At 35.5% G+C, this 20914-nt stretch overlaps 1 protein-coding gene across 2 annotated transcripts in view; it reads left to right on the top strand.

Moving 5' to 3' along the window:
* The window catches only part of LOC150091234 (aladin-like), a 343291-nt gene that overhangs the window by 49113 nt on the left and 273264 nt on the right, over positions 1–20914 (top strand). For both annotated transcript variants that reach the window (XM_090374811.1, XM_090374804.1), the window contains exon 3: positions 9380–9504. In XM_090374811.1, coding sequence (XP_090230937.1) covers positions 9380–9504 — 125 coding nt within the window. The remainder of the gene's footprint in view (positions 1–9379; positions 9505–20914) is intronic.

Raw genomic sequence — 20914 nt, 5'->3', positions numbered from 1 at the left:
TAACAAGATTAACAGTCTTCGAAATACCCGGACAGCAAATTTTTGGAAGGATTTGAAATCTACCTCTGTTCCTACCAGAAGTGTTTTTTTTTTTTTTTTTTTTTTTATAAAATGAAACCGCCAGACACAAAAGGATACAAGGATTAAAACTTATAGTACTTAGTACTGTGCATGTGTGAAGGAAGGGAGGGAGGTGCCTTTTCACATCCAAGATTTAACTTGCAGATTCGGCAACCCTGCTATTAATTCCTTTATGATCAGGGTACTCATAACCGTCGTATAATATGACTCCAAGTTTCATCTTTCCCACAGATGCAAGCAGAATGGTCCACAATACCTAACTTGAGTAACTTTGCAAAAAATTATTCATGTCCTGTCAAGAAGAAGGTGGTGTATAAATTTGGACTAAATCATCTGGACCAAGATTTACCATTAATATTTACACATGGAAGGAATTTATTTGTAATACGACCCTTAGTGCTGTCATTCCATTTCTCCTGACATTGACCAACCAACAGAGCCCAGATACAGTTCTCTTCTTTGTATGTACCAGTGCAATCAATTTCAATTGATAAATGCTTGTATTGTACTCTACGCCTTAAGTGAAAACATATTGACTTGAAAACCAAATGTAGTTCTAGATGCAACTGTCCAGTCAAGACCTGCAGCGCATTTGTTCAAAACAGTTCTGCAGGCCACACTTAGCTTCAATAATATTGCATACTGTGTTGCAAACAGCTTCCTGACATTCACCTTTTGCAACCCACAGTCTAACCATCCATGTGGACCATAACTATTGGCAAGAAGATGCAGTCATAGATAACAATTGGCAAGAAGATGCAGTCATAGAACAAATTCAGTGTTCTTCCTTTTATTGTCCAGTCCTCCCTCATTATCCATGCAATTATTCCAGCAAATTTCTGATCTCATCTGTTATGTAAGTAATACGGAAAAAGAAGCGTAGCTACCTATCAATTAGGATTCTTAAGTATTTTATCGTTTTTACAGACTGGAAATGAGTTCTGCCTAATTCCAGATTCGTAGTCACTGACAGGTGTCCTCTCAATAACAGTTTTACTTTTCGCTGTGGTGCAGTTTTACTTTTCACTGACAGTGGTGCAGATTGGCTGACACAGTCAGTCTGCACCACTGTCATTATGCAGTTTGCACCACTAATGTAGTTCTGATAGAATCAAGATTGAACGTTCTTTTAGTTGTGTTTTAGATGATTAAAACGATGCATTAAAACTGCCTTGGTAGTAGAAATAATGTGTGTACATTACCCATGCATAAACAAACTCCGTCATACTCTTGAGGCATTTAGCCAAGAAATATCTTTTAAAATAGCATACTGTTCCAATCGATTGTGTCAAATGCCCCAGCAAAATCAATGAAAATACCCAAATTATATATAGCTGTGCACTGCTGCATACAATTGACCTGCTATAATGCATTGTGTGTTCCTCTGCAGTAAAACACCATATTGATCATCAAATAAAATATAGTTACCTTGCACCTGATTCATTATTTACACTGTCAGGAGTCTTTCATCTACTTTTCCCAATCATCTCAACTCAGTGATCAGGTGATAAGATTCCACACTGTCTTTTGGTTTCACTAGAGATTTTAAAAAAAGTTTTAGTAACTCCTTTCACTGGGCTGGAAAGACCCCCCCCCCCCATCTTGCAGACATGTGTTGAAGATGCTGAGAAGATGACTTTGAATTAACCTGGAACTTTGCTTGGTAATCTCCCTCTCAACAAGATTCATTCCTGGATATTTGTTGTTTTTGATTTTGGAAATAACAGTTTCTAACTCGTCAAGTTGAAAGTCACTCATCTCCCTCACCTTCATAACAATGATTTAACTCCCTCATTTCCAGGTAGGTGCAGGTCCAGTGTCAGTATCTACCTTTAAGTTAGAATTACCTTACCTAACAGATGATCGAGAATATGCTGCACACTCTCTTCCCAAGATCTTGAAGTTTGACCATTAACATGAATAGAACAGGTTACGTCTCCAGTAGGGTGTCTCAACTGTTAGTACAAATCGTATAATCTTGTAAACTATACCTCAGGGGTCGTTATTACCATAGGATCTCACCAATTCTTCACAAGCTTTATATTTTTCCTTCACAAGCATAAGAGTATATTTTCTACACATGCTGATAGTCATTCTTCGGAATAATTTGCTTATTTCTTCCCCAACATTTACTTCTTTGGAACAACTTTCTTTCCCGATTTGTTTCTTTACGCAGATGCATCAATTCTACTGCCCACTTTACTGGAGCACATTTATCCTGACAGTGCCTCATAGAAGCTGCAGAGACATCAACTAACCAATTCTCTAAAATGTGATGCTATCTGTCTCGACAGATATGCATACAGCATGTGAAGTGCAGAAGGGATGTAGAAGACTAACAGTAATATTGTGGTTAAAGATAAGAATAGTTGCACACAGATTATAATCATGACTTGGAAGCAATCCGAGCATGCAAGATCAATCTGTACATGATTGCGCACAATCCGGAATTCATCTGCCACAACCCTTGATCGTTAACCATTTAATTGGACTGTATTTAAAGAATGTATATTACAACTTACCCTTTCATTACATTCACAGATCTATTGGTTCTGATGTATATTCTGGAAACTACTCTACTGTGCCATTGCAGATTGCAAAGTGAATAGTCCATTCACTAAGATTTCGTGCCTCCTCATATTCTGGACATTTCCTGTCTCTTACCGAATGGTTAGATCTGTTTCCCCTCGACCTGCAATTTGAATGTACCACAGGCTTATGTGTATGTTTACGACTGCGATATGTGGGACCACTCCTAGCACAGTAACTGCAGACTGGCTCATGGCACCTAATAATTTTCTTGGCATCCGTAAGACTGGCAGTTGTAACAGATTGTCACAAGATGAAATGAATTCAGTCATAATGCCAGTAATAAATAGCTTCCTTACAGACAAGTGTCTCAGTACACACAAGGTTCCAGGAATTGACACGTCCTGTGAATAAAGGCTGCCCACGGGGTTGAATCCTTGCCCCTTTCTTCTGTAACGTTGTTCTGGATGAATTTATGCCTTGGATCTGAGCCCCACGGAAAGCCTGGTCTTTGCAGATGACATGATTTTCCTTGTAAAGGATAACATGCGAGTGGTTGTAGAGCAAAGGTCGAGTACCACCCTCTTGCAGCTGCAGGAGTGGGCACAAATGCACATGCTCAAAATATTGCCCGACAAAACCAAACAAATACTTCTAAAAGACAATTTGGACATAAGAACACATCCACAAAAAAAAAATTAACATAACCACTAAAAATGGTAACAGAACTAAAATATCTTGGAGTAGTCTTCAATTCAAAATTCACTTTTTACTGCTATTTGACCTACTTGGCAAAGAAAGAGAAATTATGCAGGTATGATTGCCAGGATCAGTTGAGTTAACTGGAGGTTCAAAATAAAGACCTTGGAAATCATATACAGGCATACCTCGCTTAACGTAACCTCTGATAACGAAGCTTCGATATAATGAAGTCGGCAATTTCAAGCCCCATTTAACATAAAAAAAAATATTCCAGTTTAATCACCTGAAATCTAAACAAACTGAAGAAATTACGGAAACCTTTGGGGCTTCTCGTGGTTGGTTCGAGAAATTTAAAAAACGGGCCAGGATTCATAGTGTAAAATTAACAGGAGAAGCTGCAAATAAGTTTCCAAAAAAACTAAAGGAAACAATCGAACGTGAAAATTTTCCAAATTTGGTGTTCAGTGTTGATGAAAGCGGTTTGTTCTGGAAACGGCTACCAACAAAAAGCTTCATTTCTATTGAAGAAAAATCAGCTGCTGGGTTCAAAGCAGCCAAAGACCGTTTAACGTTACTCTTTGGATCAAATGCCTCTGGCGATTATAAATTAAAATTGTTATTAGTTTACCATTCAGAAAATCTGAGGGCGTTAAAAGGTAACATAAAAATGAATTTACCTGTAATATGGAAAGCAAATAGAAAAGCGTGGGTTACCAAGGAGTTATTTACTGATTGGTTTGTTAACCACTTTTGTCCTGAAGTAAAACGGTATTGTCAAAAAAACAACTTTGAAGAAAAAGCTCTTTTGTTGTTGCTCCGGGACATCCTACTGATCTTAACACGTTGGACACATGCATTCCTGTCAAAGTTGTGTTTCTTCCAGCAAACACAACTTCCCTGATTCCACCATTGGATCAGGGAGTAATAGCATCATTTAAAGCTTATTATCTGCGTCGAACATTAAGCAATTTAACTGAACTAGAGGATAAAGAGGAAATGACAGTTAAAACTTTTTGGAAAAACTACACCATTAAAAACGCAATTGAAAACATTGATAGTTCTTGGAAGAAGTCACTAAGAAATGCTTAAATGGAGTTTGGCGCAAAATATGGCCAGAAGTTGTACTAGAAGAAGAAAATAACATCCAAGAAATTAGAAATGAAGTTATCCAGATGGCTCAATCAATAGGTTTCGAAAATGTCGATGAAGAGGATGTTAGAAATTTATTGAATGCAGAAGATGATGGTTTTCAGTGGAAGATTTAGAAAACCTTGTTAGCAACGAAGACAAAGATAATGATGGCGAAGTTAAAGAAGTTCCTGCCGAAAAAGTGTTAACAACCAAAGATTTAAAAAGGTGCTTAAATGACATGCTTAAATGAAAACGTTTTAAATTTTTTTAGTGAAAATGATCCTGATTTAGGAAGAAGTTTTATTGTTAAGCGATCAGTGTTAAATGCAATAACTCCGTATAGGCAATTGTTAAATGAAAGAGAAAAAGAGCATAAACAATCAACTTTAGACTCGTATTTTAAAATGTGGTTTCACTTTGTATGTAAGTTGACTGTTTATTTAATAAAACTTTTCTTTGTTCGAAAAAAAAGCTTTTCATTTTCTTTACGTAGGAACGTATCTCTATTCTGGCCATAGTATTTTTCCCTCTGAAAACGAAGTTTCGCTTAACGAAGTAATTTCGTGGAACGCATCCTATTCGTTATTCGAGGTATGCCTGTACTGTGCAATGTTCCTACCTGTTATCACCTGTGTAGCCAGTGTATGGTTCACCCGCTCGACCATAGTAAGAAACAGGAATAAATTAGAATCAAACAAAGGACAATACTTCTCACTATTACCAGAGCATGTCGCACAGTTAGCACACCTGCTAACTGTGCGACATAGTAGTAGTAGTAGTAGTGGCATGTGATGCAAGAAAGCAAGTGTATGAGCTTATGCAGGCATCAGCCAAAAAAAATCAAAAAAAATCACACCATTCCCTCCAAAACCTGTCCAGTTCCTCATTAAATTTATTTAACCTATCAACTTCCACAATGACAGATGGAAGTTTGTTCCAGCAATTAACCACCCGCTGGCTAAAGGCAAATTTCCACACATCTATTCTACATCTGTCTTTTCTTAATTTGAATTTATGCCCCCTTAGGTTCGTAATCTGAACAAGTGGAAGGATTCCATCAGAATTCAGCGTGCTCAATCCATTCAAGGCCTTATACACCTCAATCAGATCACCTCGCAGGTGCCTAGTCTCCAGCTGCTGCAATTTGCAGAGCTTAAGCCTCTCTTGATAAGAGGATCCCTTCATTACCCTCACCAATCTTGTTGCCCTTCTCTGCACGCTCAAGCAAATCTACATCCTTCCTAAAATGAGGCCTTCAGACCTGTACGCAGTACTCAAGGCGTGGCCTGACCATTGCCTTATACAGAGGGACAATCACCTCCTTTTCCCTGCTAGCAAAATTCCTATATATCATTGACAAAACCCCATGACCTGCCCTGGCAGCCTGTCTGCATTGCTCAGAAAACTTCATATCTGACTGCACAATTACTCTCAGGTCTTTTTCATTTTCTACCACCTTAAGTGTAGTACCACACAGTTGGTACGTTTCTCTTGGGTTACTTCTACCCATATGCAGTACTTTGCATTTGTCAAGGTTAAACTTCAGTTGCCACTTCTTAGCCCATCTGCCCAAATTATCTACATCCTTGCAGTAGCACACTGCCATCCCTTTAACAACCCTACCAACCTTTGTATCATCTGCAAACTTTGCCTAAGCGTGATATACCTTCATCAATATCATTGATAAATATACAAAACAACAGAGGACCCAACACTGAACCCTGTGGGACTCCACTAATAACATTAGTCCACAAAGAGCAGCACCCATTAATTACCACCCTCTGTCTTCTCCCACTCAACCATCCTTTTATCCATTGCAGCAACTTACCGTTAATACCATTCTGCTCCAATTTATACAATAGTCTTCCATGCACAACAGTGTCAAAAGCTTTCCTGAAATACAAATATATGATATCAGAATAATTTTTTGCATCTAGTTCCTTTGTAATCACATCATAATATCCTATCAAATTTGTCAGACAAGACTTTCCCTTAACAAACCCATGCTGTGTCTGAATTATTGCTGCAGTCTTGTCTAGATGATCCTGCAGTGCATCTTTAACCAGTGACTCCATTATTTTACTCGGGACAGAAGTTAAACTAACTGGTTTAGTACTCTGGTAATAGTAACACCTGCGCTACAGGTGCTGGCCGGAGCTCTCTCACTTTACCTGGACGTAGCCAAAAGAGGCTTGTATTATATACTTAAACAAGGCATACCCACAGATTTTCTGGGGATAGCCATTGACACAGCCAACACCATCAAGGCTGAAAGAAAAAGAATAGCCACAAAGCTCCATGAGCTTTGTTGGAAACAAATTGGGAGCAGGAAACCAGAGGTCTGGTTACCAAAAGGTTCCTGCCGTGTGTGGCATTGGTTAGCCCAAAGCCACCTAAGTGGTATGCCCCCGGACATTTTACAATATTTATATTGAAAGGTCACAGCTCCCTAAAGGCAAAACTAACCTCCTTGGGGCTGGCTGATGACCAAAACTGCACCTGTGTTGAAAGAGAAGACTGGGCACACATTCTATATGAATGTATAATTTATGACATCACCAGAACACAGCACAGATTGGCCCCTTTCCCAGGGGAGAAGAACATCTACTCATAACAGATGAACATTATAAAGCCTTTGCAACCTTCACACTGAAAGTATTCAAAATGCACAGAACTGTTCAAAAAAGGGCAATTCAGCCTCCAGCAATTAAGCAATGATCAATAGTTAAAACTGCCTACATCTCCCACCATACTCGGACAATGACTTAAAAACAGTCAGGATAGCGGTACTCTCTGCCCTAACAATAACCTGACATGACAAAACCGGATTGACATGGGTTTCCCTCAGGACTATCCTGCCATGTGTAGGAACCTGGGAGACCCACACCAAATAACCATGTAGGGGAGGGGAGATGTATAAGCAGCCAGGGAAGCAGATTAGCTGAAAAATATTAGTAAGCTAGTAGCAAGGGGATGCAATGTAGAATGAATGAATGAAAATGAAAGATAGAATGAGTGGGCTGGGCACTGAGTGAAAGAGTGAATTAGGAATTATGATAAAAGGGAATAAATGTCAGTTCTGGTGAAAGAGAGACCGAGCATGAGGGAAAGAGAGAGTGAATGAGTGCAAGAGCAAATGTAATTGGCCAAAAGAATACAAAGTTAATAATAACTTACATTATTTTATAAATACTAACAAACATTTGCTAGCTACACGAATACTATTACTGCATTCTCCCTTGGCCTGCAAAACTTGTGTCTAGGCCTGCACCCAGTGCTGTAGTTGTAAAATTAGCAGAAGTTATACTCTGTGAATGTCATTGTATGCAGAGAGTATACTGTGCTTATTAATGGAATTCCAGAGGGTATACGGCGTAGTAAATATTTTAATAATGCTCGTTTTTTGCAAGTCTTTCAAAACCAGAAGGTATACGTTATCCACCTAAAAAAAAAAATCCCATCTCAGTCGGTTTCAATTAGCAGACATTGAATAGAAGGTGTTTTATCACATTTTAAAATAGTGAATTTACTGAGCAGTGGATTTGCATTGAATCTTGTTTCGTATTTAGGTTAAGTGCAATAGAAACCCACAATATGAGAGAAAATGCTATGCTGTGTTGATTGAAGGTTTTCAAAGTTTTAAGAGGGCCGCTTGTCCATAAGATGATTCTTGCTGTGGATATTCTTCACCTTCTAAAACCAATGATTTAGTTGTTTATGTTCATGATCTGCTCAGGAGCAATCAACATTTAACTATCCAGGTTGCTAGAAATGGGCATCAATTTGTAACACAGGATTTGGCAATATAAGGATTTGGTAATCTGATGATCACGGAATGGTGATTTCTCACATGTCAAGATCTTGTTAACATGCTACTGCTGGCCCACACCTCCTTTCTTTTATCATCACTGGTGAGGAATTGTGGGGTGTGGCTCGAAACAAAAACTCACTTCTTACAATGGAAGATCAGTCTTTTCAAAGGCCCAAAAAGCAAGACAGTCTTGATCAAATATGAAGATAATGCATATCATATTTTTGATTTGCAAGACAGTTATTCATTATAAATTGCCCCATATTGGCCAAACAATCTACCAGGAATACTGCAAAACAATTCTACAGTGACTGTGCAGTGCTGTTTGGCGAAAATGGATAGAAAAGTAGACTTTGGAGAATTGGTGCATGCATCACAAAAGCATCATTGCAAACTAGGCAGTTGCCATTCAAGAATTCCTTGCAAACCCTCCATCACTTTAATTTCTCATCCACCATATTCATCAGATTTAATTCTGTATAATTTTTCCCCTGCAAGCTTTAATATTCTCCCTTTAAAGTATAGATCTGGATTGACTGAGGAAATTATAACAACATAGGAACTATTAGCAGTTCTAAAAGAAAACTATAAGTATTGGAATTGGTGTATACAATATTATTATTAGCCATATGGCGCAAGGAAGCCTGAGGCTTATGCTGCACCAGCCAAAAAAAAAATTTCTGAATTACCGAGAGAGAGAGAGAGAGAGAGAGAGAGAGAGAGAGAGAGAGAGAGAGAGAGTCAGAGTCAGAAGTAGAAGGGAATCAACAAGAAAGAGAAGAATGATGATATCCAGCTCAGGACCCTAGGTGTGCCAAGCCCATATTCACCATATGTAGGGTCACAGAGACTACTTTGAAGGAAATCCTTCTGAATAACCAGTATGCTTCATCATTTCCCAAACACCAGTTCAATTCCTGAACTTTTTAATAATCACACCTCATAAATATTGATTTACATATGGAGTACTTCATATTTTTATAAATCATTAATTTTTTTTTTTTTTTGAAGAACAAGAGTATTCTTTACCTGTTAGCTTTATATTAAAAATGGATTGTTAATTCATACCATCTTAAAACCTTGTTTAAAACTGCAAATGTAATTTTGATTTTATTTTTTCATAAGCTTGCTAGTTATCCTTACATTCACATCAGCAGTGAAACCCTTCGGCCAACAGTGTCCAGAGAAAGTGGCCAAAGTGCATTCATTCAGCAAGAAGATACTGTGTGGAAAAAAGCAGCATCTGCTTGGTATATTTTTTCATTTGCATTTTAGTGTGATTATGCAGTTTGTATTGAATATTAAATAAGTAAAAGTTAAGTTATGGGCAAGTATTTATTGGGATTTGGGATGCTGCCAGTTCTTGAATTTGCCAGTTGGAAGAGTGTTACTCATTGTTGGCTACACATTATACAATGAAATGGCACAATGTGAAGTTAAATCACACTAGTGTACACTACATTTTATTTGTTTTGGCTTGATTTTTTGATCTAAAATTTCAGTAATTATATTCAATAATTAAAATACTTATTATATTGAATAATTCTTATCATTGATTGTTCTTTTATGTTATAAATTGTGAAGAGTTGAATCATATCCCATCTTAAGTACATTACAATTTCCACTTTTTTTTTTTTTTTTTTTTTTTAGAGCAAATAAAAATGGATAAACTGCAAATATCCATTTTCTGTGTTGTGCTAAATATAGAGGTATACCTCTATATTTAGCATAACTTTCTGATTCTCACTTGCAGAAAGTCTGTTCATATTCTCTTCTGACTTGAATGAAGCTTGTTTCTTTTAAATGTTAGGTCAATGTTTGAAAATCTAAACATATCTCTTCAATCCAATGTATCTCATGTTCATGTACTGAAATCATTACTCCTAGATTTGTTGATGAATTTATGTACAGATTTGTACCAACAGTTTTTTAATCTTCTACTTCCATTTTGGAAGTTGATTACCCAACTAGACAGAATTAGAAGGCTGATTGTGATTGATATTTCTACAGTTATGGTGAGTCTTTAAACAGGAGGAGAAGATTCTGCTCTTTTGTTTGGTGAAGTACTTTATTGCTGAATGTGACTAAATGGTGCACAAGTTCCCATTCAAAATTAATGCTCTTTTAAATGCAAAGGGAGCACAAATTTTGTCAGTTGGAAATGCATCATTTTCAAATTTTAAATTTTTTGTGTATGAGTTTCCAGTACTTGGTGTCATTAAAGATAAAATAAATTACAGCAGGTGGTTGCAGCATGATTTCTGTTATTTTCAGTTAGAAGACCAGATGCTGTTATTTGCAGTGATCCTTGGTTGGGCAATCAACAAGTGCCAAAGAAGCTTGAAAGGTTCCTTCAAGGCTTCAAGTTATCCAAGACATGCTTATCATTTTAGCAATTCCTCATAGCTATACTGAGTGCAAGAGGATATTCAGCCAGAAGAGGAGAAACAAAAACTTTCTGGTAAAGCTTTGGAATGATTTTGACAGCCAAGTCTAGATAGCAGTGTCATTGTTATAAAGAAAGCTTTGACTCAGCATTTTTGAAGAGAGCAGAGTCTGCAACAGTATTTCTCGATGCAGTCATATTCAGTTGTCTAACACAATATAAACAGAAGTCCGCAAAGAAAATTAATTAAATTGTATGTAAGCTGGTGTTTACAAGATTGCTGTGCTAGTAAACAATACTGTATGTATACAGGTAGCCCTTGGTTTACAACGGGGTTCCGGCTCCTCCATGAAGCAGGTGGGCAGGAGCAGCAGTGCATAGCACACACTTCTTGATTAGACCGAGGTTCGAGCCCTTGACCACCAAATGATGCGGAAAGGTCAGGGAATGACCACTGCATATCCCCGGAGCAATATGGCCTTAGTTGCTAATGCTCCTAAAAACCAAATAACAACAACAACAACAGGGTTCCATTCCCAAAGGAACGGTCACAAAAAAAACTGTATAAAACAAACCTAGTTATATAATGTAAATCGTCGAGAAGCTAATGAGTTACGTTCCGGGCCTCTCTCAAATTTGACATAAGTAATATAATATTATATTTAAAACTGAAATGAATTCTATGAATCCAAAAACAGAATTTTTACAAATAGAAATCAATTAAATGTAATACAGTATAAAATAACCAAACTAAATTTAATTTTAAATAAAAAAATAAATTTTGTTAATTTATTTTGATATGTTCGAAGCCCATGCCGAAAGTTTTTATGAGCGTCACTGTAAGGGTGGAAACACACTACTATCACTTCACGAGACTTCACTTGATACATGTCTAACGTCAAATGTGGGGAAGCTATATTTACCAATTAGTTTATTGCTCGGAGATGCACTGTCGTCATTGGCTGTATTCACAAGATAACATGGCTTCAAGGCTGAATGACATTGTTAGGAGTTCAGATTTTTCTGTTCGAACAGAAATTTCATTAGGTGTGACTAGAGGAAAATGGAGGAAATGCTAATAGAAAATTAAATTAGAAGTAAATAATCTGTTTTGAGCACACAAATAAAAATATCCGAAAACAAATAACAACATCAGGGACATTGCTCCTGTGCCTATTCCGAAGCACCCTCCACTTTGACCAGCTACTCGGCAAATGTCCAGTCACAGGGACACTCAGAAATGGCCAAAGGAGGAAAATAGACCAACAGATTAATTAACAAATTGAGAGGATGAACAAGTCGATCATTTCAATTTGCACAACTCATAACAATTTCTTGCAAGTTCAATTTTTAGGATTGAACTTGCAAGAAAATGATGCGTCAAAATAGTTTTTTGTTGTAATTAAATTTCATTAAAAATTTTTGTTTTGTATTTTGACAGAATAAGTCCTTATTCAAAATTAAACTTGCAGTATTTTAACTTTCCTTAAACATACAACTAATTTTTCCTTAGCACTGATTGAATTTCGAAATTGCATATTTTGCCCTTGAATGTCATCCTTAATTGGATTATATAGGAAATTAAATTCTTCTTTATTCATCCGTAAGTACACCTTGAAACGATTTTCATTTTCTTCTAAGTCCTGCAGTAAATGATGGATTTTGCCCTTTTCTGTTCTCTTCCAGTTTATGTCGTGTATCCATTGCGTACTCTTTTGTTTTCTCGGCTATAAGAAAAGTGCATACATTTTCTAAATCTTCTTCAAAATCTGAAGAAGAGGATGAATTTTGGCAATTCATTTCGCTTCAGCTTTCCTCAAAGAGAATGATACATATACAATGTTACAGGTTGCCAGACCTACCCTTTTGGAATTATAAAAAAATTTCCAAGATACCCCGTTTTTAACATTTGAAATGGGGAATTTGAAAAAAGAAGAAATCATAAAACAACCTGTTGAGATGATTTTTTAAGAAGAAAGAATTAACTGACGATGAAGTTGTTGAAATGCACCCTTAAAGACACAAAAACTACATTCTAACCTATTTACAAAGAGGGTTATAGAATATTTATATTATGCTTACTTTGTAACCTTTTACATTCTACTTGAATTCTTTTTTATTTTGTTGTAATGGTTTAAGGCTCAGGCAATAAACTTTTTTTTAATTTAAAATTCCCAATATCGATTTGCTGTATGAAGAATATGTTCTGTTGAAATCATTCCATAAAAATTTTGTGACAAAAGACCTGAAAAATACCACATGTTTGGATAAAAATTTTAAATGTGTGCGAAGTATACAGAAAAAATATTAATTTTGTTTTTGCTTTGCCTCACTCAAATGCAATGAGTGAGCGAATATTTAGCTCAATGTTTAACGCATGGAAAAAGGATAGAAATAAATTAGCCTAAAGAATGTTGAAGGAGAACTGTTGCCGAAAACCAATCACAATATGTCATGCAAAGAATTTTACCCATATACAGTAAAAAATGAAAAACTGTTAAAGAAAATTTGCTCAAATGAAAAGTATTGCTAGTTAAATATTTTATTTTTGATCAAATAAATCAAGTTTACTGAATATGTATTGCAAACAATTATGAAAAAACATTTGATGTTAATATTTATAAAAAGTTTCCTTTAGTGTTTATAACTTTTGCAGCCAACCGGGCTAGCCAGGTAGGTAAAGTGCCTGCCTGGCAACCCAAAGGTCGCGGGTTCGATTCCTGCCTTGGGCTTGGATCACAGTAAAATGCAAAAAAACTTTGGGAGGTGCATTATGGCCATAGAAGCTGATGCGACAACAAATAACAAGGGGGGGAAAAATATAATAAAAAAATAAAATAACTTTTGCAATAAATTTTCAGAATTAAATGAATTAAAGCACGGGCTATAATTCCTGTATTTTATTAAAATTTGACTAATTTTGCATTCCACGAACTTGTAAAAATCAACAAAATATAGAAATAAAATGATTGTTATTAAAATTGTTTGGTTTTCTTAAGATATAATGTGAGTACCCCTAAATGAGGAATGAATACCCCAAACATAAGCATGAATACCTAGAGATCAAATTTTTAATCTGACCATCCTACGTTACAGTGATGCTTCTTCTCCAACCGACTTCACAGTTTACACTAAACAGGGACAAGACGATAGTCCCGTGACGTGATAAGAGTGTTTCTGCCTTAAGTCTCCTGCATTGATCTTTTTTGACAGTGGCATAATGCAGAGATTTTACTTCTCTGATGAAGCCCCTAGTCAAGGATCTTCCCTTTTTTGAAGAAAGTATGCAGTGTTGACTGTTGAGATTTCCTCTTTCTTTCTTTGAGAGTCTCAGAATAAGGGCAGTGGATATAATTACACTCCTTTTCACTTTCACACTTCGCTCCCAGTCATCTTCAGTTTGACAGAACTCATCAGCGAGGGTCTCCATTGCTGAAAGGATGTGCTGTAAATCGCTTATATTCATAGATTTTAGTTGAGGCACTTCATCTTTTTCTTTCTCTTTTCATCTTTTCTTTAAAATTAAAACCAATGTTGGTACACCAACATTGGTTTTAATTTTAAAGTGTCAGAGACATTTCTACCCAGCAGAAGCATTAACCTGTCTTTAGCAGCCTTGAAACCTGGTGCAGACTGCTCTTCATGGGCATTGAAGATTCATGATAGCAATTTCTTCCAATAAGGCCCGGTCTCCTCAACATTAAAAATGAGATCAGGAGGATAATTACCCTCCTTTACAATGGCTTGAAACTCTGCAGGAAATGCTACAGCAGCCTCAGCATCTGCACTTGCTGCCTTGCCACTTAATTTCATACAGCAGCACTTACTCGGAGATTTAAATCACATGTACCATCCCTTACTACCTAAAAATGTCTCATGACCACCCTCTTCTTTCTTAAAATCTTCAAAAATTGACTTTACCTTATCAGTAATAACAGCTTAAGTCAATGGAATGTTTATTGCCATTGTCATCCACAATGGCAATAATTTCTCCATTTTTTTCTAAAAGTTTACTTCTTCTATAACTCGCTTGCATTGCACTTACTGTAGTAGCATGTTGCATCGACTGTTTTATTTTATTTGCATTTTTCACTGTGGTACTCAGTCGATGGAGGCAAAATTTTGTACTTCTACACACATTAGGACGTGTCTGACCATCTTCCATTCTACAAATTACCTCCATCTTTTTTTTCCAATGTGCATGACTTTTTAGCAACATTTTTACATTCACTTGGGTTTACTGCACTTCTCTTACTAGACATGGCAGCTCTTGTTTTATTAATTTAATCAACAATTTTTAATTAAACTCACAAATTGATACACAGTAGAACAGTGGCCTAACAGTAACACACCAACAAGTGAACTGAGTGTTCCTCTCCTCTTATCTTTGGCCACTTCATCCCTGATTGACTTAGATGGTAGATGGGGATAGCTTTCATCTCTAATTGGCTATGCTGTTTCTTTACATCATATCCGGTATTTATAGTTGTGCAATTATAGTTGTGAATTATGATGTGGGAAAAACTTTTTCTTATAACTTCACTAGGTTCTCCTCACATTAAATGAATATGGTTTCCTTTAGTTTCTCATTCAGTTTCAATAGGTTGTATGGCCAAAGAAAATTTTTTAAAACTGTGTATATTTTCAGCAAGAGTTGCCCTCATGTATATATTGATTTTATACCATCATTTAATGATAACAAAAAACATAAAATACAATAAATAATATACACACGCTTGAAAGTCAAAACATATTCTATTTCTTTAAGCTTCTGGCCAGCAGATTGGGAAAATATTGCTGAAAAACATTGTATTTATTTAATTGCAATTGTTTTCAGTAGTATTTCCCAATATAACTACTATGAAAATGTCTTCTGTACTTCAAAATGAAGAGCTATAATAGCCAGCTGTCCTTAAACACAGTAGCACAGCACCTATTAGGTGCCAATTTCCTTTTTAATTTCTGGAAAAAGTTTTCGCTTTTTTGTTTTGTTGAATTATGCTTGGACAATACCAATATTTTATCTTTTCTGAAGGGATTGCAACACTTATTTTATGTGACTATAATTTTTATTAAAGAATTAAATATTTTAAAAATGAAGATTTTTTGACGTTTATTATTTTCTAAAAGCAAAAAACTTTATCCTGCTAAAAATTAAAAAAAGAAACATTTTGGGCATAAAATATAAATGTGAATCTAGTCTTTTCCATTTTCTAATTTAAAAATCTGATAAGCTTCCAAAACTTTAAACTTGTGCATGCACAAATATATATTGCTTATTTTGTGTACAAATGTTTTAAAAAAATTTAAATAAAAATACACAGATACCATTATTCATTTCCATTATCAAATTTTTTCAAAACTGATTTCAAATTTGACATACTTCACAGTGTACCAAATTTGAAATGTATGTATCTTGCTTCCTATAGAGTATTAGACATCTATAGTGAAATCATGTTACACGTTCTTGTCTTTATTTATTTTGAAGACTTAAATTCGCAAGGCATAATATATTATGGGTTGAAATTAATTATATAATATTGGCGTAAATACACCATAGTTTACCCATAAGTTTAACTACATAAGTAGTGTAAAGGCATTGTTTGATTTTATCTCATTGTGGCTACCTTTACAACGAGATGCCAGGTATTGCACTACTTTAAATAAAGAACGCTTCTCTAGTACAGGAGACTACTGTTATTTATTCTCAGTGAACACCACCACCCAGACGGCACTGTTTCGGAGCTTGTTGGCTCACTCATCGGTGGGCGGCAGGTACCCTAGTAATGTAGATATGCCATCACAGTTGCAAAATTAATTCCACATTTTAGAGATGCCAAATGATGTAGGTAATAATAATATTTTGAAGACTTTTATTTTTAATTTTTTTATTTTAATTTTTATTTTATTTTTATTTTTGAAAAAACCTTTTTAAACAACTCATGCGAGAAGAAAAGCAAGTAATTTTGAATTTTTTAAAGAAATGCTACTTTATGTAATTCGAAACTTCATAGCATTGACAAGTGTGAGATGCTTCACCATTCTTTGATTTTCCCTTAGAGTTGTGTAAACATACTATATGTGTTATCATAGATTTACCTTCACAAAACAACCAGTTTAAGGCACAGACAAATATGGCACATCAAACCCATTGGTTCCCACACTAATTCAGATTCTTTTGATGAATGTAAACAACATATTAGAAGCAGCCATTTGAATAATGAAAGTAAGCCATCTAATACACTATAATAAATTTTTTAAATTCCCTTTTCTTTCAATTCTTATACCAAAGAACATTCAAGGCTGCAATGCTAAATTTACAAACTGTACAAATTCCTTCAATAACAACCTGGTATGAGAAGATGTATTCACTGTGTCTCCAGAAGGAAGAAACAGGCTCTCAATAACATAGTTGTACAAAGATTGTCAAATTAGAACATTTCAACTATTATTAGGTGAACAGCAATTTCCAGTTAAAAATGAACAATTTTGAAGCACAAACTGGTTTCTTTCAAACAAGAAAATCCTGTGTATATTATGAGACATTAGAAGAATAAAGTTTACATACATTTTTTCCCTACAAATTTTGCTTCTTACAAGCTAAGAATCTAATGTAACTGTGATTCTCTATTTGCATTTGTATGTTGTTATAACAGTGTGCTGAAAAAGATCTATTTTAACAATCCAAATAATATGAAAATACTTTGTACAGTAGTCTTCCATGCATAACAGCATCAAAAGCTTTCCTGGAATCCAAGTATATGATGCAAAAAATAATTTTGATAAGTATTGAGACTTATTTTAATTTATTCAGTTGAAAGTTTTTGAGAATGTAATTTTTTTAATATTAGTATTATTAGTATTATATACTTGGATTTCAGGAAAACTTTTGATACTGTTGTGCATGGAAGACTACTGTTCAAATTGAAGCAGTATGGTATTAAGTGCAGGTTGAGTGGGAGAAGACAGAGTGGTAATCAATGGACGCTGCTCTTTGTGGACTAATGTTATTAGTGGAGTCCCCCAGGGTTCGGTGTTGGGCCCACTATTGTTTTATATATTTATCAATAATATTGATGAAGTTTTCTAATCGGGCATAATATCCAAGTTTGCAGATGATACCAAGGTTGGCAGAATTGTTAATGATAGTAATGGCGGTGTGCTACTGCAACAGGATCTAGAAAAGTTGGGCAGATGGGCTAAGAAGTGGAAACTGAAGTTTAGCATTGACAAATGCAAAGTATTGCATATGGGTAGAAGTAACCCCAGAGAAACGTACCAACTGCGTGATACTTCACTTATGGTGGTAGAAAATGAAAAAGATCTGGGAGTAATTGTGCAGTCAGATATGAAGTTTTCTGAGCAGTGCAGACAGGCTGCCAGAGCAGGTCATGGGGTGTTGTCAATAATATACAGGAATTTTGCTAGTAAGAAAAATAAATAAATAAATAATTTTTTTTTCTATTTATACTCTGGCACGACAACCAAGTCAGGTGATTATCCCTTTGTATAAGGCAATGGTCAGGCCACACCTTGAGTACTGCGTACAGGTCTGGAGGCCTCATTTTAGGAAGGACGTAGAGTTGCTTGAGTGAATACAGAGAAGTGCAACAAGATTGAGGAGGGGAATGAAGGGGTCCTTTTATCAAGAAAGGTTTTAATCCTGCAAATTGCAGCATCTGGAAACCAGGTATCTGTGGGGTGATCTGATTGAGGTGTATGAGGCCTTGAGCCTGAGGGGAGCATAAATTCAAATTGAGGAAGGACAGTTGTAGAATAGATGTGTGGAAATTTGCCTTTAGCCAGCGAGTAGTTGATTGCTGGAACAAACTTCCATCTGTTGTCGTGAAAGTTGATAGCTTAAATAAATTAAGGAGGAATTGGACAAACTTTTAGAGGGAATGGATGTGAAATGGAGTTTTTTTTTTTTTTTTTTTTTTGTTGATGCTACATAAGCTTGCTTTCTTGCAGTATATGCTTCTACTACAACTTGATTTCAGAATAAAAGCTTTAAAATCCATGTTGTTATGTTATGTTATTTGTTATTTGGATTTTTAGGAGCATTAGCAACTAAGGCCATATTGCTCCGGGATATGCGGTGGTCATTCCCTGATCTTTCCGCATCCTCCGTATTTGGTGCTGACGGGCTCGAACCCCGGTCTAATCAAGAAGCATGTGCTACGCACTGCTGCTCCTTCCCACCTGGCTACGGAGGCGCTACTTTAAATTCCATTAATTGGCAACACAAAAACATTCTGCAACAAAACTCTCTTCTCTCTTATAGAATATGTTCCATACATCACTAAATGAAACATGCTGTTGTGCCACAATAATCACATTTTGATTTCCCCTGAAGTTTTGTTGTTGGTGCCAGTTACCCCTGGTTATAATGCTAGCTATGATGTTGAGAGAGCCCATTTTCCTTTTCTGTAGCAAGAATGGATTCTCACATCATGAAACATAAAGGACTGGATTATGAACATCACTGTATTTATATCAGTAAGTACAAACATTAGTTGCTTTTATCTTTATAAAGTCCCTTATATTATGATTTTCTAAAATTGCTCTGCGTAACTAATTAGACTTAACATTAAAATACTTGCAAACATCACACATCGATGTTTGTGGAAGAAATCTAATTGCTTATTAAGCATTCCTAATTAAGTAACAGTCATGGAATTCATTTTTTACATGGTTGCAAAGAGTGTACCAGGGCACATGACAGGTCACTTACTCTGTGAAAATCATTTTTAAAAGTTAAAAAAAAAATAAAAAAAACAAAAAACAGAAGCTATCATAGGAAAGGTTTGACTTTATTTAGCAAAGCAGAAAAAAATATTAGCTTTTTAATCATGATTAACTGTAAATGCAGGGTCATTGTTTTAGAGAGGTACCCTGACAGGTGGTACCTCTCTAAAAAAATTTAGAACAATAAGCCATAGCACCATTCCATTGTTGTATGTGTGCACATTTTATTTTGTATTTCAGTATTTGTGTGCCAGTAAAATTGAATCATTTGTTTTTTACAATGCCAAGCTTTCTTATTCTTCCTTTCTGCATATATATTCCTTAACATTAATGTGCACATAATAAACAAAAAATCACCACAAATTAACACATTGGCTGTATATGTCTGATACCATTAGGATTTTTTAGGTGCTGGGTCAGACATATATGGTTGACACCCTCTGTTTCAGTCATAGCTGCATCAGCTGTATAGCACTGATGATTCATGGGAATTTACATTATTTTTGAATACCATGGCCCCTGGCGATACATGTGATGAAATTTGCATGTTGCTGTGAGGAAAAATAAGCAAATAACTGCCAATCATTTAAAATTTCTTTATTATACGAATTTTATAATTACAAAGTGAATGAAGCGTAACAACAATTCAAATCTGTTGCGAGATATTTTTGTTACTAAGTTATTTTTATGGATAGATTTGGTTGACTAGTAAGATGAAATACTGCCCAATATTTCTAGTCTCACACTCTGTTTCATTCAAAGCTGTGTCAACTGTACAGCACTGACAATTGATGGGAATTTACATTATTTTTGAAAAACATAGCCCCCTGGTGATACATGTGATGAAATTTGGATGGCACTATGAGAAAAATAAGCAAGTAACTGCTGATCATTTAAAAATCCTTTATTATACAAATTTTACAATTACAAAATTATGTAGATTTGTGATGTTGACAAAAACACTCTAAACACATGAAAGGCTGACAATTACAGCCTGGACAATAAGTAGAAACTCTTTCCTCCTTATTTCTGATAGCAGATCTTCCTTCAGACTCAATTTTGCATAACGTAAAATGCACATTCTTCTAATTTTCCTTGTTGTTCGTGTCGATTTTATAGTTAATATATGAACATTACCACTTTTTGTCTTTTTACCTTTCTCTTTTCGTGCTATATTTAGTAAATCTGTAACTATCTCTTCCCAAAAGCTCCTTGCATGTGGCAGTCTTGTACACTCATAAATCTGTAAATATATATATTTTATAGTTTTATTGACAAGCAATATACTCTATCCCTGGATATTATCATTCGTCTCTTTCTGACTCTTGTTCTCTCCCCCCCCCCCCCCCTCTCTCTCTCTCTCTCTCTCTCTCTCTCTCTCAGGGTAACTCAGAATTTTTTTTTTTTTTTTTTTTTGGTTGGTGCAGAAAAAGCCTCAGGCTTCCCTGCACTATATGGACGATGATAATTAATGATTACTAATTTGCAGTACCACTTTATCCTCTTTCTTAGTGTTGTGGCATATG

The sequence above is a fragment of the Mastigoproctus giganteus genome, chromosome 1 (genome assembly GCF_048544385.1).
Source record: "Mastigoproctus giganteus isolate SK-2022 chromosome 1, ASM4854438v1, whole genome shotgun sequence".
Taxonomy (NCBI): Eukaryota; Metazoa; Arthropoda; class Arachnida; order Uropygi; family Thelyphonidae; genus Mastigoproctus; species Mastigoproctus giganteus.
This window is presented reverse-complemented; position numbering and strand designations above follow the sequence as displayed.